Source organism: Pecten maximus, chromosome 9 (assembly GCF_902652985.1).
Source record: "Pecten maximus chromosome 9, xPecMax1.1, whole genome shotgun sequence".
Classification (NCBI taxonomy): Eukaryota; Metazoa; Mollusca; class Bivalvia; order Pectinida; family Pectinidae; genus Pecten; species Pecten maximus.
The window spans coordinates 26,013,225-26,032,471 of NC_047023.1; the positions used below are offsets into that span (position 1 = coordinate 26,013,225).

General features: G+C 40.3%; 2 protein-coding genes across 2 annotated transcripts; both read left to right on the forward strand.

Moving 5' to 3' along the window:
• The first annotated feature begins 1,731 nt into the window (after positions 1 to 1,731).
• On the forward strand, positions 1,732 to 7,693 carry LOC117333946. Its single transcript, XM_033893364.1, has 8 exons — positions 1,732 to 1,801; positions 3,563 to 3,815; positions 4,771 to 4,912; positions 5,168 to 5,313; positions 5,793 to 5,997; positions 6,085 to 6,221; positions 6,687 to 6,831; positions 7,559 to 7,693. Exons 1-8 carry the CDS (start codon positions 1,732 to 1,734, stop codon positions 7,691 to 7,693), a joined length of 1,233 nt encoding a protein of 410 aa, XP_033749255.1.
• A 491-nt stretch (positions 7,694 to 8,184) lies between these two features.
• LOC117333947 lies at positions 8,185 to 17,648 on the forward strand. The gene is made up of 4 exons (XM_033893365.1): positions 8,185 to 8,207; positions 8,812 to 8,938; positions 13,462 to 13,685; positions 17,429 to 17,648. Exons 1-4 carry the CDS (start codon positions 8,185 to 8,187, stop codon positions 17,646 to 17,648), a joined length of 594 nt encoding a protein of 197 aa, XP_033749256.1.
• Positions 17,649 to 19,247: the final 1,599 nt, after the last annotated feature.

The following is a 19,247-nucleotide window of genomic DNA, read 5'->3' on the forward strand; positions in this document are numbered from 1 at the left end:
GTACAAGACCACTAGCAGTGTAGGCGAAACTGGGCATATACGCTTCTTTATTTCTGGAGTTCGGTATTCTTGAATCTCTCGAACTGGTTCTCCCCGGAATATTGGTTCATCGTCATTTTCATTTACATTGTCACTCGCTCAATGCTGATGCTAAGCGACTCATGGTAATTTCTTTCCGAACAATACTGATAGTGTGTGTGATTGTTTGATGTCAGAGAGTGAGAGTCATTAGGTAAAATGTGTCCCAACCCTCGTCCACAATGTACATCGGGGTATTACAAGTTTCCGATGTAAATTCAGGAACTTACGTCTGCTAGGAACTTTCGGACACAATTTCAATGATATCCTTCCCCAGTCATTAAGGCAGTCAGCTTGTATTTTACAAAGGAGTTTTGTTTACATTTGGTGACAATTTAGCTTAGTTTTATCGATATCAACGCACCGAGTTTGGGTATTCTTTAGATTAACATAATATTGTATATCTATCTCTTTATAGATAATTTACTATAATTATTCTCATTTTCATATATTTTGGTGTAAATTCGATGATTTTGTCATAGAGACAGAAAAAAGAAGTGTTCTTATATTCTTTAATAACCAGGAAAGGGTTTGTTTTGACTCCTTTATTATACTTGTAGCGGTGTCAAATTGGAAATGCTCTCTTTAATATCTTGAATGTAAGGCAAAATTAGATTCAGATTCAATTATACTGCCATTCATACACCTGTAGTTTTGTTGTGTGTTAAAGTTATCTACCTTACGATAACGTTCATGGACTTGTTAGAATTATTTGCGACCGGGACTGTACTAATCTCCTTTAGCATTAACAGTTAGGCACAGAGCTCAGTCGCTACAGCAATAATGTAACCATAGAAGGGACATAAAACCCTCCATTGCTCAGGATTGAATGCGACTGGCCTTTCGTAGCCACACGCTTCTACATGTACAAGATTTTTTACGGGACGATAAACAAAGCAAAACAGACAGACGAAACATTTCTAGTCGTGGATACCATATGGAAACATAGCATAAAGTATGGAACTCTTTTACAAAGGAAGCACAATCAAGTCATTATCGAGTATATAGCATATAGCCTTAATAGGGTAAAGTACAGACATGTGTTTCACCGAAATATTTCGCGAAACTTTATAATGTTCATACTAACCCGTCCGTTTGATATTTTCTAGTTTAAAGTGAAAAGATCTACATTTATAATGTTGGTCACGCAAATAAGTTTGAATTTTATCTAGAATTATGATTAGTCGGCATAAACCTACATAGTGCTTAAAGAGAAACACATATGAGTCATTGTTTAAGGTATGTACAAAATCTTTTTTGTATCTTTATTGATCAGATAATGAGATCCCGGTGAATGAACAACCCATACATAGTCATTGTGTAGATGTATTATATAGGGCTGTCCAATTTTCAATAAACTTACCGCGGACGAATTGTGTGTAACCATTGGTGCTGTTATATTCAAAACACAAAACCTCATTGTCGAGTCTGCGGAGTTCAACAGAACTGGGTTATGGGGTTCCCCCGAGATGTATATCGATCCATGACGTTAAAGGTAACGATGCATACTAATTAAGGTGATTCGGAAGGTTTCGGTAGATACCGTCTGTCAGCAAAGTTTGTTTACCTGTTGACCGGGAGCCGCCAAACGGGCGTGCTGGAGATGCAATTTACCATTAATTGTTGACCAGGAGGATTTGTATGGTAAAAGGAATGTCGTCTTCAGAAGAATCGGAACCATCTGCTTGGCAGGATTCTGACGATGACGAGGACGATGGTCAAGGTTCGTTTTAAGAAGCAGTCTATAACAGCTTAATTACCATTGACATCGACTACTATATAAACAACACACACTCTGTATGCTACCGTCCCCCTCGCCGCTTCCATTCATTTTCTCGTAAAAAAAAACTTGAGCAAGGCTCCCTGCAGGGTTGCCATCAAATAGACTTGCTCAAGTCATAGATTGCAGTCTTCTATGATAACTCGGGTCCTCTTGGAATTAGGTTTTATCTTATGTTTTACATATTTATGTTTTTTGTGTGTTTTGTCTGATGTTGTCAATGTTATGTAAAATTTGTATATTACAATGTATGTACATGTATATGATACTGATGAGTCGGAAGACTCAAAGTCAATAAAGAACTTGAACTTGAACTTGAACATAGGTATGAAAATGCTTTGCTTTTGTTTAGCTGTAATGTCATAAGAGGGTGTGAGCAAGTGCTATCGACTTCAGACTTTCTATGACAACAATTAAGTTATTAACGAACCGCTAATTTATTAGGGATTTGAGGTTAGAAGGGACCTTTTTGTATTTTGGAACAATTTGTTCTGGCGTATTCATGATATTCATACTATTCAGTGGTTTTTATTTTTATTAAAATGGCACCGTTGATATTTTGGTACGATGGAACAATTCTTAACGACCCACTGGGAATTACGACCTGTGAAAATTAAAGGTCTCCCCGCTTTTGCAGCATTTATTTTCAATCCGTTTTCACGCCGTTCTTTCTGTCACTTCAGTTATGCGACCACCCCGATACCTCGTATTGCGACCACGTATCTTATACCACGGGTATCTGATAATGTGTTAGTCTACATGTATTAGGACCTTCCCTAGTGTGTGTATAGCACATTTTTAGACGATTAGGGGGAGGGGTTGAAATTCGGTAAAAATGACACCTCCTATTTCAAATAACTTTGCATTTACTAAAATTCAGTAACATGCCAAAGACGACGGACATATTCAGTAACATGCCAAAGACGACGGACATATTCAGTAACATGCCAAAGACGACGGACATATTCAGTAACATGCCAAAGACGACGGACATATTCAGTAAGACGCTTAAGACGATGGACTAATTTAGTAAGACGCTTAAGACGATGGACAAATTCAGTAAGACGCTTAAGACGATGGAAAAATTCGGTAACATGCCAAAGACGATGGACTAATTCAGTAACATGCCAAAGACGATGGACAAATTCAGTAAGACGCTTAAGACGATGGACAAATTCAGTAAGACGCTTAAGACGATGGACAAATTCAGTAACATGCCAAAGACGATGGACTAATTCAGTAACATGCCAAAGACGATGGACTAACTCAGTAAGACGCTTAAGACGATGGACAAATTCAGTAAGACGCTTAAGACGATGGACAAATTCAGTAACATGCCAAAGACGATGGACAAATTCAGTAAGACATCAAAGACGATGAGCATAATTGTGATAATTATTCAAGATACATATTCATCTCTCCTGGTTTGAAATTTGTTCGGGATTTTCTTGGAAAAGGTTTTTGAATGTTAAAGGGTAGGAATTTTCCTAGGTTATGAAAAAGTTATATAATCAGTTAAAATTGTGCTTGGGAGGAGAAGAACGAATATTTGCCCTATAACCATGGCTATTATTGCAAAGGGTGTTAAACCAAGTACAAATGTATTTTTTTTATAGTGACTAGCTGTGCTAGGAATAAGAGGACCAAATTCAGAGCAATATACTTACTCACACAAAACAAACAATTATTTTCCATATTTTCCAGATTCAAACTTGGAACTTGATGGCATCGTGAATAAGTTTAATTTTCGGAAAGCGACTAGTGACGACGAATATGCTCTACAGAGTTCTTTAAGTGGAAGTAGTCGCCGGTTAATTTCTAAAGGAAATGCAGAAAATGTCAAAAGGGCAGTGGCGGCCTTGCAGAAACAGATCTGCTACAAAGGTTTCCCAAGAAGGCGCACGCCAGCGTGCAATATGGCTAACTGTGTTGTTGATTTACTTGACAAGATCACGGAGTGAGTATCCTGGATATTAAAAGTAGATTTGTTCGGATGCTCGGGAACTTGGCAAAATTCCCGAACCCTGCTAGCGAAGTTTATACAGATATGAGGTTGAGAATTCCCCGTGATTTAAACTGAGTATTAGGCAATGGAAAGTGGCGAAGTAAAGTGGCACCAATATTCAAAACTGCTATAATTCGGGAACCCTATAATTATTTGTTAAATACATTACGTATATCACGTTTGCTGATCAATGTCCGTTAAATAGAATTGGTTAAAGCTGAAACAACAAATCTAGTGGAAGTATGTATATAGATATGAAAACTGGTTCTTGACGTTCCTATTTTATGGTCTGTCCGCTCCGTAAGTAATTTTTGATACCGCTATTTTCCAAAAACTGCAGAAGGTTAAATTTGGCATTGTTTTACGTCATATCAATGTAAGCACAGGTCATTTTAAGTATGAGGAGTGCCGAAAAGATCTTGAAGTTCTCGGGATGTATTCTAGTTCCAGTTATGTATGCCACATTTTTTAAACTTGATTGGATATTCAAGATGGCCACCAGCTGCCATTTTGGATGTCGACTTATGAAGTATGTAATACTTCTGTTTTCTGTAGCTACTAATGGGGCATTTTTGGTGCATTCTAAGGGCATGCTTGATATGAGTGAAACAGCTTAAAATCTGAAGATTGTCTAGCGCGTAGCCGGCATAAACTCCCATACTCCCGTGCATCCACATTATTTCCCCGTTATTAATTTTTTTTAAAGATGGAAACGATACTGAGATTCCTTGACGAACTTTTACGTAATGATACCTACAAAACAACTCCTAACTGGGACATGGGGCACATCTCATTTATTTGAGTTTGATGGTTGGCCCTAACATTACCTTTTGTCAAAAAGTTGTATACCATTTTCGGTGATCATTTTTTTCGATATTTTATCTTTTATATTTTATTTTTTTCTTAGAAAAAGGGTGCCTAAGGAAGAAACTCGAAAGATAATGTTTGAATTTCTCCTTGCCTGTATTTCCACTGGACCATCAAGTTCCCATGCTTCCGAGATCATACAGAAAGTGATGGATATGAAAGGAATGACATCATATATTAATGTGGGTACTATTGTAACAACTCTTTTGATTGGATTATTTGCCCTTGTAAAACTTGTTTGATTGGCTTAAATAAATAATGGTTAGCATATTTGAAAATGCAGTTAAGTTGGTAAACATTAGATCCTTTTGCTGTAAAATTCGTCACAAATTCAGGAGATAAAAATTCTTATCGTATTTATCAGAAATTAGGTTTTTATACGGAATGAAGAAAAAACAACTTGTTACATTGATATATTCTTTTTGACAAATTTATAGAAATTAGGAGGACCGGAGCTGACTCGATTGCTGGACACAATTAAGGCAGTCGAATTTACATCAGAAAAGCCGACCATAGATATTGATGATCAGGCCACATATTGGGGAGACTGCATGCTCCACGCACTCGTGTCTAATATTGTAAAGTAAGAATTTGTAGTAGTGTTAAGGTGGTATGCTACCTTACACATTATATACCTATGATTCCTGCTGGAGTTGTCTCATGTTAAAATGAAAGTATAATCTGGCTAATGGTTATTCATGAGACATGCAATCAATATGTGTCATGGTCATACTCATTCATGAGTCATGCAAGTAATTGGTTAATGTTTGTTCAATGTCTATTCATGAATAATGTAAGTTAAAGTGCCAATACAATTGTAGATTTGTATGTAGTAAGTCTCAAGGGTTTTCATCTTTAGTAAGTTTAGTATCTTTATTACCGCACTTTCTAGACAAACAGAACTCGGATACGGTTCATGATTTGTAGCTATATTCATTTTTTTTGGTGTTTTTTCCATAAAAATTGTTATAAATAGTTAAAAATAAATAAATGAAAAAAAATATATTTATGACAATAATATTAAGTGTTATTGCGTGTTCGATATATGTGTTGTGTTTCCAGTCGAGAGGCTAAGAAAAGACTGAATGACCCAGTTATTCATGGCGAAATGGTGGATTTACACACATCCTTTCTACGGATGATGGGAGACTTCCCTAAGGCATTTTCTGGAGACATCAAAAGAGTGTTGAGAGGAATACAGAATGGCTATGACGAGGACGGGAGTAACATGCTTGAAGTGGTGAAGAAGAGCAAGGACAAAAAGAAGGTAACGTTAACAGTAATCACATACTTCTTAAAAGTCAAATGAAAATATCAGCACGACTCATTGATGATAATTATTATTCATTTTCAGACATCACTTCGAAGTAAGGAAATCGTTGAAAGACAGTTTAAAGGGTTAAAAGAGGTAGTTTTAAGTGAGAAATTTGGTAGAAAGGAACAACTTGAGAGAACCGTGGAAGAAATAGAAAGAACTCTACGTGCCATCAGGTTTGTGTACAGTTTGTCTGATTTATGAATTAGGTACTCCAAGGAAACATGTATAATCTATTCCAGGACTGCTTACACATGTTTATTCACGAAACATTCATGTTTAAGCAGTCAGAGTCATGTTTATTCTTGTTTAAGCAGTCGGAGTCATGTTTATTCATGTTTCAAGCAGTCCGAGTTATGTTTATTCATGTTTAAGCAGTCCGAGTCCTGTTTATTCATGTTTATTCATGAAGCATACTGCAGTCTGCTTAATGTTTATTCATGACATTCATAAATCATGAAAGTATAATTTCGGTCATGTTTATTCATGAGGCATGCAAACAATCTGGGTCTTGTTTAATAATGAAATGTAGATTTATAAGAAACCTGGTTCCTATCAATTCATGTCTCGAGCAACTTATCAGTTTATGTTTATTCATGAATCATGTAAGTTAAGTGCCAATCAAATTGTTCTATTTTTAGAGAGACACCAGAAATCATGGAGTTTTGGGACAGTGTTATTCAGTTCATGAAAGAATTAGCACTTTCAGAAAAATGTGCAAAGTATCCAGATGTTATTAAACCTTATAAATACTTTTTTGGCAACTTGGAGGAAAAAAGATTCAAGGTAAGCACAAACAGAACATTCCATGCATTCCATTCTTATGTTGTGATATAGTATTGAAAATCTTAATCATCAAAATTTGGATGGATGGAAGTATTATTTTGTGCAGTCTATTTTTGATACTTTAGGTATATTCAACGCTATTTGCAGGCATAGGTGAATTGATAACAACAGTAAATTGATGTGGTAGCCTTTATGTTACATTACATTATGTTACATTACATTATATTACAATACATTACATTATATTACATTACATTACATTATATATTACATTACATTATATATTACATTACATTACATTACATTACATTACATCATATAATGAATGTGGAATCTTGTATATTTGCACTAATTTGGTAAGAGGATATCAATAACATGTTTTTAACATACACTGACAAGAATATACATTGTATATAGAGATACTATAACAGAAGTACTTATAAGGGGATTAGATTACAGCTCTGAGAGTCCAAGCTTGAATACTTCCTCAGAGGTGGATTTATGATGTCATACATGTAGATGTTGTCCATATTAGGGCATACTTTGATTTAGGTACCAAATCTTTATATTAATATGATCGCTTTGTATGTGAAATAAAGAAAATTAAAGTTATTGGAGTGAATTATTGATGGTCATTTTGATGTCAAGGTTTTTAAATAGGTTAATGATCACTTGGTTGCATGTCCATTCGATAAAAAAAACCAACAAGTTCAAACATTTATTTCAGAAAAATCCTGAGCTGGTGACAAAATGGATACCTGTATTTGGTCAAATGCTACAAAAGTCACCATCATCCAAATGTTTGGAAAGTTGGGCTTTCAGTACCGCCACAAGAATGGCGGACTACTGGGTCCAACAGTAAGTATAGCAATATCATGGATACAGACATCCAACAGGTGTAAATGTAATAATGTTAAATGTATGAGGTCATACAATTGAGGTCATAAGTGATGTCATATAGGTGAGGTCATTCAAGAAATGTCATAAATGACAGCTCATATAGATGAGAACAAACAGGTTATGTCCGTCATAGCTTATGTCATAGTCATACTGGTGAGGTCATACAGGTGGTGTCATACAGTTAAGGTCATACAGGTGAGCTGATACAGGCAAGAACATAAAAGTGAGGGCCTACAAGTGAGGTCATACAGGTGACAATTTACAGATGAGGTTGTGAACCAGCCATACAGGTGAGGTAATAAGGGTGAGATCATATATGTGAGATCATACAAGTGAGATCATATATGTGAGATCATACAGGTGAGGTAATATGGGTGAGATCATACAAGTGAGGTAATATGGGTGAGGTCAAAGATGTGAGGCCACGAGGTGAGGCCATTCAGGTGAGATAATATGGGTGAGATCATACAAGTGAGGTAATAGATTTGAGGCCACGCAGTGAGGCTATATATGTTAGGTCATACAGGTGATGTCATACACATAAGTACTAGCAATACACGTGAGAAGTGAACAGGTACATGACTTTGTAAGCAAGTACATATGAGATTGTGTATAATTATGTACATCTGTATATATTGTCATGCAGCTGAGAATATTAAAATATTTGCAATATGAATGTCAGAACTATCAAAGAAAAAAATTCCTGAAATCATGTGTTGAAAATAGTGCATCCATATTGACTATGGATGTCAATTGAAAATAGTTGTTAAATACCTATATAAAATTTGATTAAATTCACAATTTCTTAAATAGTTATTAAAATCTTAAACTTAATCAAATAAGGAATGTGCAATGATCGTTTACACTGTAAATGTCAGGAATAACCATCTTCAATGTGGATAATGACATTCATATCTGCTATGATTGCCATCTTTTTGTGCCATCTTTTGGTATGGTAGTTCATTTAGGTACATGCAGGTTTAAAATAAGATTAAATACGAGTCAGATAACTCTGGATAAGAGTTGCTATAGTCATGTTGACTAATGAATACTAAATAAAATCTGTTTCTGCTTTTGCAGGAAAGATTTAGCTGTAGCATGGCTTGTAATTGTGAAGGGGCTTGTGCAGTATCCTGATCCTGATGCTGGGAGAGCAGCAAGTTTCATTCTTCACAATGACAAATTCAAAGCCATTTGGGATTGGAAAGTAAGGATTTCTATAGAGATACATTTGTACATGTAGTTTTGTGAATAGTAACATAATAATAGATAATAAAGTCAAGATTTGAAGATCAGAGCTAATTTCCTATTAAAGGAAACTCTTTATAATTGCTACACAATGTATGGTTTAGTGATATGCTGATTACAAAAAGGATTAAGATCGGTGTAATGAAACAAAGCTCAAAGGAAAGTTTTGCTGCCTGGAATCCTGTCTAGTGCATGTCTAGAGACACTTGTGTGGGACCCCCCTGTCTAGAGACACTTTTTGTCTGGGTACCCATGTGTATGGATCCCAGTCGAGGGACCTCTGTGTAGGCACTCCTGCCTATAGGGACCTCAGAGTAGGGATCCTTGTCTAGGGCCCTCTGTGTAGGCACTCCTGTCTATAGGGACCTCAGTGTAGGCACTCCTGTCGGGGAACTCCTATGTGAAACCCCTTGTCCAGGGACACTGTGCCAAGGGACCCATGTGTAGGGATCCCAGTCTAGCGATCTCTGTGTAGGCACTCCTGCCTATAGGGACCTCATTGTAGACACCCCTGTCTAAAGGGACCTCTGTGTAGAAACCCCTGTCTAAAGGGACCTCAGTGTAGCGATCCTTGTCTAGGGACCTCAGTGTAGGGACCCCTGTCTATAGGGCCCTCTGTGTAGGCACTCCTGCCTATAGGGACCTCAGAGTAGGGATCCTTGTCTAGGGACCTCTGTGTAGGCACTCCTGTCTATAGGGACCTCATTTTAGGGATCCTAGTCTAGGGACCTCTGTGTAGGCACACCTGTCTATAGGGACCTCAGTGTAGGGACCCCTGTCTATAGGGCCCTCTGTGTAGGCACTCCTGTCTATAGGGACCTCAGAGTAGGGATCCTTGTCTAGGGCCCTCTGTGTAGGCACTCCTGTCTATAGGGACCTCAGAGTAGGGATCCTTGTCTAGGGCCCTCAGTGTAGGCACTCCTGTCTATAGGGCCCTCTGTGTAGGCACTCCTGTCTATAGGGACCTTAGTGTAGGGATCCTTGTCTAGGGCCCTCTGTGTAGGCACTCCTGTTGTGGAACTCAGTGTAGGTATCCTTGTCTAGGGACCTCTGTGTAGGCACTCCTGTCGTGGAACTCAGTGTAGGTATCCTTGTCTAGGGACCTCTGTGTAGGCACTCCTGTCGTGGAACTCAGTGTAGGTATCCTTGTCTAGGGACCTCTGTGTAGGCACTCCTGTCTTTAGGGACCTCAGAGTAGGGATCCTTGTCTAGGGACCTCTGTGTAGGCACTCCTGTCGTGGAACTCAGTGTAGGCACTCCTGTCTATAGGGACCTTAGTGTAGGTATCCTTGTCTAGGGACCTCTGTGTAGGCACTCCTGTCTTTAGGGACCTTAGTGTAGGGATCCTTGTCTAAAGGGACCTCTGTGTAGGCACTCCTGTCGTGGAACTCAGTGTAGGGATCCTTGTCTAGGGCCCTCTGTGTAGGCACTCCTGTCGTGGAACTCAGTGTAGGTATCCTTGTCTAGGGCCCTCTGTGTAGGCACTCCTGTCGTGGAACTCAGTGTAGGGATCCTAGTCTAGGGCCCTCTGTGTAGGCACTCCTGTCGTGGAACTCAGTGTAGGGACCCTTGTCTAGGGCCCTCTGTGTAGGTACTCCTGTCTATAGGGACCTCAGTGTAGGGATCCTAGTCTAGGGACCTCTGTGTAGGCACTTCTGTCTATAGGGACCTCAGAGTAGGGATCCTAGTCTAGGGCCCTCTGTGTAGGCACTCCTGTCTATAGGGACCTCATTGTAGGGATCCTTGTCTAGGGACCTCTGTGTAGGTACTCCTGTCTATAGGGACCTCAGTGTAGGGATCCTAGTCTAGGGACCTCTGTGTAGGCACTTCTGTCTATAGGGACCTCAGAGTAGGGATCCTAGTCTAGGGCCCTCTGTGTAGGCACTCCTGTCGTGGAACTCAGTGTAGGGACCCTTGTCTAGGGCCCTCTGTGTAGGTACTCCTGTCTATAGGGACCTCAGTGTAGGGATCCTTGTCTAGGGACCTCTGTGTAGGCACTTCTGTCTATAGGGACCTCAGAGTAGGGATCCTAGTCTAGGGCCCTCTGTGTAGGCACTCCTGTCTATAGGGACCTCATTATAGGGATCCTTGTCTAGGGACCTCTGTGTAGGCACTCCTGTCTATAGGGACCTTAGTGTAGGGATCCTTGTCTAGGGACCTCTGTGTAAACACTTCTGTCTATAGGGACCTCAGAGTAGGGATCCTAGTCTAGGGACCTCTGTGTAGGCACTCCTGTCTATAGGGACCTCAGAGTAGGGACCCCTATCTATAGGGCCCTCTGTGTAGACACTCCTGTCTATAGGGACCTCTGAGTAGGGATCCTAGTCTAGGGACCTCTGTGTAGGCACTCCTGTCTATAGGGACCTCAGAGTAGGGATCCTAGTCTAGGGACCTCTGTGTAGGTATCCTTGTCTGGGGACCTCTGTGTAGGCACTCCTGTCTATAGGGCCCTCTGTGTAGGCACTCCTGTCTATAGGGACCTCAGAGTAGGGATCCTTGTCTAGGGCCCTCTGTGTAGGCACTCCTGTCTATAGGGACCTCATTGTAGGGATCCTTGTCTATGATCCTTTGTGTTAAGATTCTCTAGGAACTGTTGTCTATTGACCTATATGTCTAGGGCCCTCTGTGTAGGCACTCCTGTTGTGGAACTCAGTGTAGGTATCCTTGTCTAGGGACCTCTGTGTAGGCACTCCTGTCGTGGAACTCAGTGTAGGTATCCTTGTCTAGGGACCTCTGTGTAGGCACTCCTGTCGTGGAACTCAGTGTAGGTATCCTTGTCTAGGGACCTCTGTGTAGGTACTCCTGTCTATAGGGACCTCAGTGTAGGGATCCTAGTCTAGGGACCTCTGTGTAGGCACTTCTGTCTATAGGGACCTCAGAGTAGGGATCCTAGTCTAGGGCCCTCTGTGTAGGCACTCCTGTCGTGGAACTCAGTGTAGGGACCCTTGTCTAGGGCCCTCTGTGTAGGTACTCCTGTCTATAGGGACCTCAGTGTAGGGATCCTTGTCTAGGGACCTCTGTGTAGGCACTTCTGTCTATAGGGACCTCAGAGTAGGGATCCTAGTCTAGGGCCCTCTGTGTAGGCACTCCTGTCTATAGGGACCTCATTATAGGGATCCTTGTCTAGGGACCTCTGTGTAGGCACTCCTGTCTATAGGGACCTTAGTGTAGGGATCCTTGTCTAGGGACCTCTGTGTAAACACTTCTGTCTATAGGGACCTCAGAGTAGGGATCCTAGTCTATGGACCTCTGTGTAGGCACTCCTGTCTATAGGGACCTCAGAGTAGGGACCCCTGTCTATAGGGCCCTCTGTGTAGACACTCCTGTCTATAGGGACCTCTGAGTAGGGATCCTAGTCTAGGGACCTCTGTGTAGGCACTCCTGTCTATAGGGACCTCAGAGTAGGGATCCTAGTCTAGGGACCTCTGTGTAGGCACTCCTGTCTATAGGGACCTCAGAGTAGGGATCCTTGTCTAGGACCCTCAGTGTAGGTATCCTTGTCTGGGGACCTCTGTGTAGGCACTCCTGTCTATAGGGCCCTCTGTGTAGGCACTCCTGTCTATAGGGACCTCAGAGTAGGGATCCTTGTCTAGGGCCCTCTGTGTAGGCACTCCTGTCTATAGGGACCTCATTGTAGGGATCCTTGTCTAGGATCCTTTGTGTAAAGATTCTCTAGGAACTGTTGTCTATTGACCTATATGTATGAACCTTCTGTCTATAGGGAATCCCTTATCTAGGGACACTTTGTGTCAAGGGATCCATGTGTAGACACTCCTGTCTTTAGGGCCCTCTGTGTAGGCACTCCTGTCTATATGGACCTCAGAGTAGGGATCCTTGTCTAGGGCCCTCTGTGTAGGCACTCCTGTCTATAGGAACTCCTGAGAGGGAACCCCTTATCTAGGGACACTTTGTGTCAAGGGATCCATGTGTAGGGGCCCTTGTCTAGGACCCTCAGTGTAGCGATCCTTGTCTAGGGACCTCTGTGTAGGAACCCCCTGTTTAGGGATCCATGTGAAGGGACCTTTTTATAGGCACCCCTCTAGAGACTCTTGTCTAAGGACCCCTGTCTAGAAACTCCTGTCTAGGGACTTCTGTGTAGAGACCCCCTATTTAGGAACGCATGTGATGGGACCTTTGTATATGCACCCCAGACTAGGGACCTCTATGTAGGAACCCCTTGTCTGTGAAGATACTTCACTGAGTAACGCATGTGTAAACGTGAGTATTCTCTGCTTCATCGATGACGTCCGCAATATTGATTCAGGTAAAATACGAAGAATGCCATATCGTCAAAGGGAGAGTAGGAGTAGACTTGAAATGAAAATGGGCATTAATCTTAATGAAGGAGAATATAATATTTTAATGAGATAATGATGTTGAGTATTCTCCCCATATTCCTCAACTCATTGAGGTTCAGTGGCTTAGAAATACAACAAAATACTCAATATTCAAAAGAAAATAATTGTTCTGATTTATTCACAGAAAAATGGCAGTCATGCTGTAGAAATAGTGAACATCATTGGGAAAATTGACTTCCCCACAGAAAATGGCATGAAAAAAGAAAAGACAAAGAAAGAAAAAGACTCTGACGATTCAGATGATTCAGATGATTCAGATGACTCATCCGATGAAGAGGAAGTCAAATTAGATGACGAAATTTGGGATAGATTTGCTGACTGTGTCGGTACACTCCTGAAACAATTTCAGTAAGTTGAATTATCTATTAGAGACACATTCTAGCTGAACTGTGATGCCAGAATCCATAAGACATATTTAGCACACTATTAAAAAGGTAGATGAAATAAAGCACCTTTTACCAAACAGAAAACTATAGGAATTCAATGTTTAATAATTAGTTTATTTTATTTAAATTTCAATATCACCTTAATAAGGTTATTATCTTACAGGCAGAAAGTTCGTAGAATGTCAGAGGATAGAATAAACTGTCAGTCATTTTGTCAATATGGGCGTTCAGATTTAATTGGTACATAATGAAGATCTTATCTGATGAATATGTTACATTGTAACTGTATTGTAACGTGTTTGAGTCCGTTACCAGGCCATCCCCTTGGTTGGGGATAGTGCAGAAACAAATGTGTCCGCTGGTCTACCTGGACTATGACAACCTCGTCCACAAGACAACGTGTTACACTGATAAACAAATGAGACACTGTACCTGACAATGAATCCGTTACTGGATTCGGCGATGTGGGCTTAGAGAAAGTCCTTTCACTCTCGATGTCCCTGGATTCTGTTCCACTGACTTCACCGGTAAACTGTTACAGGGAACCTGGGTCCGCCATAAGCCAGTCACTGTCCTCTCCGGTGTCATCCCTTGGAGAGAGACCATGCTTCCGTGCAACATGGCGATTCAGCAGGTTCTGTCTTGCAGTTGCAAAGTCATAGTGCGGGAACTCAAACTGCTTTTTCTTCCTTGTCTCCATTCCACGCACAATCAGGCAAGCCTGCCAAGCCTCCTGTGTAGAAAACCTTACAAAGCACAGCGGACAGGCCAGACCCGGTTTCCATTTTGTGACCTTGATGTTTGGCATTGTTTTCCTGGAAGGAAACACACAAGAAATATTAACCAGATATTAATGAAACATGTTTGCACATTGAACTTAATCAAAATATTTACAAAATGTATATATTATCCTAGCCTGTAATTTGCTACAGTAAATAGTCAGTAAGTCAGCCAGGTTTTCTACTATTTCTCCCTGACCTTGTACAACCCTCGACAACCTCAATGCCTGGACCACTATCTGGACACACAGTCTCACCAGAGTCACTCATCAGTGTCTCATCAACCTCCCCAGAAACCTGATCAATATGCTTCGTGATTCCCCTCTTACTTTGATCAGGATCATCAGAAATCACAGTGCTGGCTTTTGTCTACCTTTTGTCTACATTTTCCATCTGATAACAACACTGTCTACAAGGAATCCTGCTCAATGCATCAGCATTTTGCGTGCTGTTTCCCTCGTCGATGGCGAATCTTTATGTCATTTGAGGTTATCACCTGTATCCACCTTGCAACTTGCCATTCAGGGTTCTTGGTCTCCAAAAACCACTCCAGTGCACTGTGGTCTGTCTGAACCATGCATCTGTGTTTGTACAGGTAGTGTCGGGAATATTTCAGAAACACTAACACTGCTAACAGCTGTTTGCGGGTTACACAGTACTTACGCTCGGTTAAGCAATAACTTTTTCTGTGCCATTTCTGGTCTGAGACAATACGGCCCTTATTCAAAATGACTGGTGTCTGTATCCAGTATGAAGTCTGGATGTGCAAGAATGGGTGCGGATGTATTTTCGCTCCTTCAAGCTATCAAACGCATTTTGACAGTCCTCTGTCCTTCCAGATTCGGCCCCTTTCTCCGTAAGGTGTATGAGAGGTCTTGCTACCATTGCAAATCTTTCAATGAACCGCCTGTACACAGACCTAGAAAAGACCTGACCTCCGTAACGTCCACTGGAATAGGCAATTCTGTCACCGATCTCACTTTGTCTGGGTCAGTCGACACACTGTCACTCGATATCACATATCCCAGGAAATGGACACTGTGTTGGAACTTTGGATTCTACCGAACACATTGTCTAGGTTCTCCAATGCCTCTTTGAATGTTTTCCCAAATATCACTACATCATCAATATATACAAGGCAGATGTCCCATGCCAGTCCAGTTTGTTGTTGGACTATTGCACAATCCAAATGGCATTACGTTGAATTCGTAGAGACATTTGCGTGTTGCGAACGCAGTTTTTTGTTTGTCCGATTGCTCCATCTCCACCTGCCAGAAGCCAGAGAATAAATCAATGGTCGAGAACCATTTACTTCCAGACAACCGGTCAAGCGTGTCATCCATCCTTGGTAACGGATAGGCATCCTTGAAAGTCAGTTTGTTTAGTAGCCTGTAGTCGACGCAGAACCTCATGGTAATCACTTTTCTCGACCAGAACCACTCCAGATGGCCAGGGGCTGGTTGAAGGCGAAATAATACCACGTTTTGAGAGACAGCGTGGTGGTTGTTTCACTGGATTATTGCCCTGGGTGTCAATAGTATGCTTTATTACATTGGTTCTGCCAAGTTCTTTGTCCGAACTTGCAAATAAAGATGAGTATCTCAACAGAAGGTCTCTAGTTTGTTCTTTCTCTGGTTCTGTGTGATGTCCCTGATGTCCTTTGATAAAGATCTTGCAGATGCTTGGGTAGCCCACTGCATACCTACTTCGTACCCTTGCCTACATAATCAAACACCTTTGTACCAGGACTGAGTGTTGCCATGAAGGAATGTTTGTATATTCGCTGGACGTCATTTGTTGGATTCAGTAATCTCATGGGAAGAGTTCTTCTAACTGTCGGACAATGTACTCTCCCTTCACAGACCTTGGATGAATACTTATTGTTTCCCATATGCATACTCTGAAGCATCCCAATGATCCTTCCAGCTGTAGATATTTCTCCTGACCAACAATGGTTAGCTTCTGTTTGTGTTTGACTACATCTACAATACTACCACTTTCCTTCAGGCAATCCAACCAATGACTTCCCTGTAATGAAATGTCCACGACTACCACTGATCACACAGTTTGATACTCGTCTATTTGGAAAGTAAATTTTCCTTTCCCTTTTACCTTCACGTTTTTTCCGTTTGCGGCTACATTGCTCTGATACACAGGTTTCAATGGTACCTGTGTGTCCCGAGCATGAAGCACCGTGGAAGTTTTCTTGCGATCTGTACCTTTACCTTGCCCTGTTGTGGATTGCTCACCTTTGGCCACTGGTAAAGGCGACCACGTATTATTCTTGCACTCTCTCTTAAAATGTCCTGGTTTGCCACACTCGTAGCATTTTGTTCCCTCTCGTGGACCGCGTTTTGTCCAGGTGTTATTATTCTTGCGCACTGAATTACCTCCCGTTCTTGATTTATCCTCCCTCAGATATTTTATTTCCTTTTCCATGTTGGAAATTGACTGCTTTACTGACGACATGAATGCTTCCAGTTCACTGGATGCATTTTTTCCAGTAGAGCTCTTGGATCCCTACACTTGCCGTGCATATCCCTGATTTCCAGTTCTGCGTTCTTTTTCAGCTCTGGTAAAAGCTTCTATTTCTACCGCGAGTGCCACAGCTTCGTTAAGAGTCTTTGGTCGGGATTGCCTAACCCTCAATCATGTCGAAGTCAACTAGAGCATCGATGAAGTGATCCCTTGAAATCATTTCAGCTACGTCCCTCGTTGCCGTAGGGTACGCTAAATATGTTAAGCGTTTTATCTCGTCGCCTTACTCTGGCAATCTTTCAGAGGTCTTAAGCGGTTGTTCCCTCAGCATAGTACGACAGAGATCCTAATTCAACATTGAAACTAAATTTGGTTTTCTGAAACCTTATTTCTGACATATTTATTACCGCAAAAAACTAATAACTTTGCATTGCTGGTTTTGTTTTAGACTACACAAGATTGATGACAAACTTGGACCAAGTGCGACCGAGCTGACCATAAGTAAAATGGAGAAGAAGTCAGCCTTCCTCAACAGATTTGCTGAATGTTTGACAGGAAACCTTTGTCTGAAGGTAAATTGCACAAGAAGAGGTCCGATTACTGGTTTGGATGAGCTTATTACCAGGCATGAACTTATTGCTGGATATGGGCTTATTACCAGACACTGAATCATTACCAGACATGAACTTATTATCAGGCATGGGCTTACATAGACATAGACTTATTGTCAGACATAAGACTTATTGCCAGACATTGAATTATTATCAGGCATGGGGTTATTGCCAGTCATAGACTTATTGCCAGACATTGAATATTATCAGACATGGGCTTACAATATATTACCAGACATGGGCTTAATACCAGACATGGGCCTATTGTTAGACATGGACTTATTGCCAGATAAACATAGTGGTGTAGCAGAAATGAGCATTTTCCTGGTCTAACTCCTTCATTCAGTTATTTATCGTAGGTGTTGCAGAAAAATCTATTTGTAGATCTTGAAGATAATCTAGCTCCAATTTATTCACTCTTTGTTATAAATGACATCATTAGTACATGTAACATTCAAATATACTGAAACAACTCAGAATTAGAGATGTTCTTTACTTCGGAAGATAAATTGAAACTTCTACATTTACAGAATTATCCATCTGTTGTTCCTGGTCTAATTGAGAGAGTTGTGGTATTGGTGATGGAAAGAGACTATCCATGGGAACCAAGGAAATCCATTTTAGCTGCTAGAAAGTTAATTAACCTATCCCTTGATGCTTACAAGTGAGTAAACACAAATAGTGGGAACTCAAAATATGCTTAGCTATCAAATCTGAAATTTTTTAAACCACTTCTCAAACCACAACGGACAATTATAAAAAGGTATGTTGGATACAGATCTTGATTGTGAGGTACCCAGATGATCAAATTACTGTATCTATAGCTAGATTGTACATGATTGATCTTCCCTATCTTACAATGTTTTTAAAGTCCAATCAATGTTGACAACTAAGAAAAAAGATTAGATAAAATTGATTTAAAGGCGAATTGTGACATGGAAATGCAAAATAAGAATCAGTTGAAGCATGTTGTTTGAATCTGTTACCTGACCGTAAACGCAACGGACAGCTAGAAATGTATTGAAACATGTCTTAAAAATAGATAGTTATTTAAAATCTCCATATTTATATAAATATATGGCTCAAATAAAAGAAACACTTAGTGTATCGTGCATATAAATATGTGAATGAAATATCAAAATTGGCAACTGAAATTCTATTATTATATTCACTAATGTTTTCAAGCCGTGCGTTAACGATTACATTATGTAATTTCAGTTGCTACGTTGGTATTTTATTTAGATCGTATATAAATATACATATTGTATTTTTGCCAGTGAAATATAGACTTTTATCAAACTAATTAAACTTCTATTTTAATTGCAGCGATGAGCAGTGAAAATATAAGTTTTCCGTTTTTGACCAATCAAAGCGAACCTTTGTATTCACCTCATTGAAACTTGCTGATTTTTCCAATCGAAGCGGAGATAGATATATTGGTTATTTTGCTGTATTTCTGAAATATTGAGACTAGGTTTTGACAAAATACTCACTTGACGTTAGCTATTCATGCAGATTCTCCGATCAGTCCTTTCAAAATAGCGCCGTCAAGTTGACGTGGAGTAACGTCACAAAGAGATGACGTCATGAATTATGTTACAGATTCTCGCTCTGTTTGACACTTTTGATTTATCAATGTTTTTGATTTTGTTTTTA